Source organism: Parasteatoda tepidariorum, chromosome 7 (assembly GCF_043381705.1).
Source record: "Parasteatoda tepidariorum isolate YZ-2023 chromosome 7, CAS_Ptep_4.0, whole genome shotgun sequence".
Lineage (NCBI taxonomy): Eukaryota > Metazoa > Arthropoda > Arachnida > Araneae > Theridiidae > Parasteatoda > Parasteatoda tepidariorum.
In genome coordinates, this window is record NC_092210.1 from 72,075,985 (window position 1) to 72,083,724 (window position 7,740).

Here is a 7,740-nt window from a genome sequence, read left to right on the forward strand (position 1 = left end):
AGATGTGTTTTTCTTAAAAATCAAGCGAATCTTAAACATATACAATAGTTAAAAAAGAATATGTACAATAGATTTACATATCCTGAAAATTTCCTCAAGGAAATTGAAAATGTCAAGCATCTAAATCTGTCTGATTTGTCTGATTTTTTTTTGGAAAAAATATTGGTTTTTAAGTAGTAACTAACATAAAAAAAATAACCATTTAATTTGGAAAATGAAAATCTCTGTAATAGAGTTTTGTGTGTATTTTTTTTGGTAATAATTTACCATTAGTAAAAAACCCCACAAAACTTGGATGTAAACTTTTTTGATTTGAATTTTTCATAATAATTTACCTTTACTAAAAAAACCTACAAAACTTTTCTTTTTTGTCCATTTACGACAAGAAGCATCTTTTATCCACCATTTCCACAAATTTGTTGGTAATGTGGAAGAAACTATTCGTGGATTGTGTAGATGTTCGCAGAATTTACACATCCATGGATGTAAATGTACTGTAAAATGCTTCTTCCAGTCAAAAAAACTCTCATATAAAGATGAATTGTTGGCAATATAGTTCAAATAATTCGCTAAATCTTTGGGATCTGGAAATTTAGTTGCATCGATAAATGAGTGAGCAGGAACTACTTCTTCGTACTGAACTCCACCGAACACAATTGGAAGAATGTTATAGTGATAAGCATTAAAAAGTTTTTCAGTTACATAATCGCGGCAGATAGAATTTTCAAAAGCCAAATAATACTTATAACTTTCAAGCAGTTTGTAACATCGTTCTGATTGGGCTGGCAGACATTTATTCTTCCGACTACAATATCCATAGACGTCAACTTTATAATGTTTCTTCAACTCTTTAACATAAGCCTCACGTCGGCTTTCAGTTTTACAATTGCTGACCATCCAGATGGCGCCATTTTTCTTGCGATTAACATCAATAATGCCAGAAGTTCGACACGAATTGTTAACAGCGATGACCTCACCATATTTCACCTGGACTTGTGAATCTGAACGATATGTCATAGTCCAATTAAAAAGGGACTTAACAAGTCCCCATTTTAAAAGGTGCATATTCCTCGGTGGTTCCATGCTGTACATAATCCATATTTGCTTCATGCTGTGTCTTTCTGGTATGTCTGATGCATTGAAATCACTAGCGTGGAATAGCACAGAATCTGCAACATCCAGTAAAGACCTATTTGACGTTACGAAGCAATTGCTTACGTAACACTTATAGCGTTCAAAAGTTGCTCGGCCGCTCTCGAAGAAGTAAAAATCTTCTGAAAACTCTGAGCTGAAGTATTTAGTCCAGAGTAAAATGAGCTTCTGTTTCGATTGAGAATTTTCAATTTTAACATTTTGAGTGCGAACAATACTGCGGATTTGACCAGGAGCTGGTATTTCTATCCAAACGTCGTCTTTTCTAAGGGGGCAATTATTCTGTGACTGTTTCAAAATATCTTTAGTGATGAATAACAACAAATAAATTATAGTTGAGAGTATAATGATTTGAGGAAGTTTGTTCCTTGCGCAGCTGAATGTAGTTTTAAGGATGCAATGGCTTAAAACGTTTTGTTTGAAAATCATTTCTTGCCGAACTATATGTCTGAAATAAAAAGAAATTTATGAATTAACTAATGATCATGAAATCATATTTAAAACTACTATTGTTTGTTTTAAGTTATCAATATTACTTATTTATTTACAAAAGTGGGTTATAGAAACAAAGTGGGTTATAGAAATTAATAATTATTAATTTATAAAAACGCTAAAGTTAATATCATTGAGTGATGCTACAGTCTCTGTATCTGATATAGTTAGAGAGGGTAAATTGTTGCATAAAACTCTGTAATTTATAACTCATATATCCCTTCAAATATCCCTTCATGTGTCGTAGAAAGATTGTTACGATTTATGGTAGCAATTTGTGAGTGATTGAGAGCTAAAAATTACTGAAAAAAAATGAAACGAGTACTCTATAGCCCTAACATGAAATACTTGACAAGGTATCTAGGAGCCAAGTCCTATGACATCCCAAAATAATAGGAATGTTCCTTTTTTTTGCTTTAAAATTAACTTAAATCATTCAAAGTATCTAATGAGCTCAAAAATAATGTTAAATGGCCAATCAGCTTTTAAAAGTCCTGATAGCTATGCTCGGCAATTTAATCAAGTTATTTATTCCTTTGCATGTTAAATAATTTTTTTAATATATAAAACATTAGTTTTCTTTAAATAGTTCAAATAGAAAACTTCGGAAATGAACTCAAAACATAGAAATAGTGTTACATTTTTACATGAAGATCAAAATCAATTAATTAGTATTTAAGCAATTTTGTATTCGTATTTAGGCATATTATTTTAAGCAAATTCAATGCTACGATTTTGACATGGAGTAAGAAAGTGAAGTTTGAAAGATACTTCCTCAAGACTGATCACGTGTGGCTCCGACAACTTTCCTATTCTTGGGGCTACTTTCCTAACTACGTTGTTATAAACTCTTTCAATCATATAATAATAGTAATTTTTATAACATACCTTTAAAGAAAATTATCATAAACAGCTTCAAAACTCGTACATTTGGCAATAGTTTAGTTGTTTTATTATTTCGCAAGCAAAATTTTGTTTCGTTTTTTTTCCACGTAACTTTTATCAAATTTGAGTAACGTGATTTAGCTTATGAAAAACAAAAATTTAACCATATTTTTAGTTTTCAAAATTTTCTTGTTTAACTAACTTTATTGCATGGAAATAAATTGATATTTAATTCTTTCATGCAGAATTTTTACTAAGCGTATTTTTACACACTCTTGTCAATATTTTTTATTAATTTAACACAAAATAAGCCTAAAATATTGAATTTTTTAATTATTTAAGGTTATGAAATACACAGGTGTCTTTTTCTCAGTTATAGTTAAAATCTTTCAAGCACGGGGCTCACTTCCAAGCAATCATTTTTCAAATTTGCACTTATTTAGACGTAAGTGAAACAGTTATTCATTATTGAAATTTCTTTAATTTAAATAACTAATTATTGATAAATTTTGAAGTTAATTAATTATGTCCGGATGTCAACAATAATAATAAATTGAAAAAGTTGTATAAGCACAAAAGCATATTTATTTTCAAAGTGCCTTTGCTTAGAAAAAAATAAAAAATTTATTGACAATTTAACTAAAATGCGAAATTAATGCGAACCAAAAACAAAAAAATTCTTTGTTGAATCTATTTAAGGGTTATTATTTCTTGTCTTTAATTACTGATTGCCAAAAAATATATATGTTACCGTTAAAGTATATAATGCAGTTATTTCATAGAATACCTAGTTATTCCATGAAATAACTGATCGAATCCGTTAAAGTGTGTAATATGTTATTAGTTTGACACTTTAACTAGTTATTCTATGAAATAACTAGGTATTCTATAAATTATCTAATTAATTAGCAGATNAGAAAATCATTTGTTACAACAAGGATTACTAAAATGACACTTGGAATTACAAAGAACATTATTTCTAAAACAAAAACATTTTTTGTTGAATAGTTCATAAATGCAGTAGGGGTGGAAGGTAAATGTATTTGTCGTGCGAGATATATGATTATGATATAGATTATTTTACACTTTAACGGGCTGCAGATCGTTATTCTATGAAATAACTAGTTAAACTGTGAAATACAAGAGAGTTTTACACTTTAACGGACACGATCAGTTATTTCATGGAATAACTAGGTATTCTATAAAAAAACGGATTTCATACTTTAACGGTAACATATATATAAATTCCTCCTTCAAGTTCTTCATTTTCATCATTTTTTTCCTTCCCGCTCCTTAGCATTCATTGTCAAGCAAATGATTTTCGAAGGTTGTTTATTGACTTTTAATCGCTAAGTCACTTAAACGGTTCTTCCATCGAAAGAATGCTCAAATAATGTCACTTAGCTGGTTCTTCCATTGAGTATCTTCGAAATCAATAGATTTAGCAATAGAAATGAATGTTACATATTTAAATGAGATTAAATAAGAACTTTCCCCGAGAAATATCCATTGTCATTTAATCGGTTCTTCCCCTAAGCTCTTCCTTTAATCACTAATTTTGTTTGTAATAGGTACTTTGAATCGCTAAGATTAATTGTAAAAGCAAGAAAATAAATACATAACTGTTTAGAGACCAATAAAGTTACCTTTAATTCAATGGATTTTTCTTTTGAGTTTCTTATCGGTAAACTCTCAATCAATTAAAGACTGTTATTATAATCTAATTACGCCATAAATTACATTTAGATATAGGAAATTTTGTATAGAGCAGAGTAAAGGAATGCTTAGAGGTGCAGGGCATAGGAAAATAATATTCAATCTAGTTTAATCATTTCAAGCACCAATCTGGCAACACTTAATCAAAAAATGTTACATGCAACTAGAAATGCAAAACTATTTGCTTCTAAACATTCAACAATTTTTAGTAAAATCAATTTGTTAAGCAATAAATGCCTCTTCAATAAGAATACACCGTTTGAAGTCTCAGTTTCTAATGTGTCGCCTGACTGAAATTTGAAACCAAAATTAGATGTTCGGTAAAAACAAAAGCTAAAAACATGCAGTTTGATATTTATCATTTAAGGAAAAATTCAAAAATATAATTCTAAGAAATTGAAGCGTCCATTTTATACGTTCTAATCACTTTAATGAAAAAATTATGGTTTTCGAAATTATGTATGCAGCAATAACGTGTATTTTGTATGTAAGATTAATATCAAGCTTTATACTCAATATATTGAATGCAGTTACTTATAAAAGTAATTGAATATGCAATAATAAATATATGGTAAGTTATTGAAATTTATAGTCAAACCTATAATAGCGATAATAAAACTATTAATGATATAATTTAAAATTGATGACTTTAGTTCCGATATTAGACGCAAAAGAGACTTTCTTTGAATAAAAATAGCCTTCTTTTCAATGCTTCATTGTTGTGGCATTAAAAATGTGATCCATTAGGCTGAAACCGTACTTATAATCTCGATTCTACATTATGGTCTCATGTGTTTTATAAGAAAAGCTATCTCCTTTTGACCCCCTTTAATGTTTATTTTACATCTCCTGTATTTCACAATGTCTTTAAAATGATTTTAATGAGTTAAAACTTTTTGCGCACAATTGTGAAACTCGATTATTCAAAAGTTATTCCATGCAACTTTAGAATGTTTTTATGATTATTTTCTTTTAAGTTTTATTATTTGATTTATTAGTGTTCAAAAATAATTTAAATCGTAGAGTGAACACATTTCTACGTTTTTCAAAACTGTATAATTTGAAATGATAAAAAACAAAATTAAGCGAATAGTTTTTGCGTAAAATAGTTCAATAATAAAATTATGTTTTGAAATGTCCATTTCTCAAAAAATGTACAATTACTTCCTTTTAAAATTTTAATTTCGTATTGTAAAATTATGCATACCTTATACTTGAAAAACCGAGTTTTAGAAGTGTGTGTAAAATATTTTTTCTTAGTTGAAATTGTTCTAGGGGTATAGCGAAATAGGCAAAAAGTGAAATTAGCATTGAGAGTTTTCAATTGTTCTCCTGTATGATCTATTGGGATCTTACTTTCATAAAGAAGAAGGCATGTTTATTCATAGAAAGTGCGGTACTGTGTTTGGCATTTTTTCTTTAACTGTTGTCTGCATTAATTAATTAGTATATACTAAATTCGGCCCTAGAACCATTGAGAGTGACACTATGTACTTCAAATTCCGATCGTTAATTCAAAAATTATTCAGATTTTTCGATTTTCAAACGACAATAGTGCCAAAATAAGGGCGTGTTTGGCACCATATTTAAGTATCAGCAAATTTAAACTTTATTATAGATCAATATGCTTCTAAATTTGTGAGTAAGAATCAGTGTTATTCTTGTTACAGATTGCGAATTACGTCTAAAGATTTTAAGGGAAAAGCTTTCTCTTTTCATAAAACAATTCAAAATAAATTAAAAAAAACTTCTTTTTTTTATTATACCCTGCAACATAATGTTAAACAAGATTATTTAAACTTTAGTTCATGATTTAACATGAATTTCAATGAATACAACTTTCGATTAGGAAAGGTTTGAAAAAATTAGACTTACCGATTGTGTATCTGGTCAATGTTCAGGAGAAATGGTTTATCGAGAAAAAAAAATACATTTCAATTTCCCACTTCCAATAAAATAGAAAGGCACAGGAAAGAGTTAAAAAGAAGCGCTTTATTTCATTCGATTCCATTTCCAAAGTGGCCCCTTTTGTTCTAATCTTGTTTGTGCTCTCCGGAAGGAAACTACAATGGTTAGGATGTTGGGAGGCATCGAATATTCGAGCATTTCATCATTAAATCTTCCCTTAAACAAGTTACACAGTAAATGGCAGCTTCCCACTAGTTTGTAGACCCCAAATACTTTAGAATTTTATTTTATATACTATTTCAAATAAAGAGGAAGTTTCAATAGAAAACGGAAAAGCGTGAGCTCTATCTATAACTATAATTACATCGTTTGACATGGAAGGAAAACAATCCTCGTAAAACTATTCTTCTAGAACGAATTGGGAGGATTTGAGGTAACAGTTTTATATACCAGTATATTTTTCAAAAAAATAAACAAACAAACAACTACAACTGAGGATTATTGGAAAATACGAATTATAGATTCACGTCATTGTTTTAGATTAGCCGCTATTTTCATGCAAATTTTTACGAGTTCAAGATAAATATGTTAACCGCAAAACCTGAGTTCTAAACTTCTTTCATGAAATAAAGTTTGTGTAAAACATGATATTTTTGAACTACGTTCATATTTTCACCGTTTCAGTCAAATGTTTGCTCTTTCAAAAGGGAAACTGATAACAGCAGGCGCTGTTGCCTTAATCTAAATTTGCAACAAATTATACTTTAGAATGAGTTGAATTTTTAAATTATGTATTTCTTGAGATAGAAAAAAGTTAGAAATCTTCTATTAACCGCTTTTGACTTATCTGATTGCTTAAACCAGTAGACTGGAGCGCCGATCGGCCTGTGTAGGAGGCAGGGAACTGTCCTTGCATCAGAAAGGTTCTCGGTTCGAATCCCGGACAAGGCATGGATGTTTCTTTCTCTCTCTGTGTGTTCTATATCCTTTCTCCTTTGTGTGTGAATGTGACCCGCCCTATAAACAGGTTGTGGTTGTGTGAATGTGGTTGTGTGATGGCGCCACTGAAAAACAGGAACAATCGCACCCCCACTGCCTAAACAGGCATACGACAAAAAAAATAGTGCGTTGAGTCCCTCAGCGCGGAAGAAGTTAAACTTCGCAACCTGCGACGTTAATTGTAGAAGAATCAGCAGTCGTAGAAGGATCACTAGTTCTATTCAACGACTCTTTTTCCTGCTCCGCTCGCTTCCGTGCCCTGTAATAACTGTAATATTGTGCATTTTTCCCTCGTGGACCTCTTGAACCAGTGGAAGTGCTTGTGGTTGCTTCATCGTCTCGCCATGGAAAATATATTTGTATTAATAATGCATGTGAATGAGTCATAATGTAATTTCAAAAGAGAAAACCTAACAATCAATTGATATTAACAAAAGACGTACCTTGACATAACCTTAAATCCGTCGCATTGTCCGTGGGATTGTTTTCACTAATTTTTTAAATTGTTATCCACTAAATTTGAAAATAAAAAATACTACCCTATTAAATTATATGAGTATCAAAACAAACGAAAAAAATATTTATAGA

The 7,740-nt window shown here is 30.1% G+C and overlaps 1 protein-coding gene across 1 annotated transcript; it reads right to left on the bottom strand.

Moving 5' to 3' along the window:
* Window positions 1–291: 291 nt before the first annotated feature.
* LOC107436210 (4-galactosyl-N-acetylglucosaminide 3-alpha-L-fucosyltransferase 9-like) lies at window positions 292–6,464 on the bottom strand. Its single transcript, XM_043043639.2, has 2 exons — window positions 6,121–6,464; window positions 292–1,600 (listed from the first exon to the last, which is right to left on the bottom strand). The coding sequence occupies exon 2, from the start codon at window positions 1,579–1,581 to the stop codon at window positions 322–324; it is 1,260 nt and encodes a 419-aa protein (XP_042899573.1). The 5' UTR covers window positions 1,582–1,600; window positions 6,121–6,464; the 3' UTR covers window positions 292–321.
* Window positions 6,465–7,740: the final 1,276 nt, after the last annotated feature.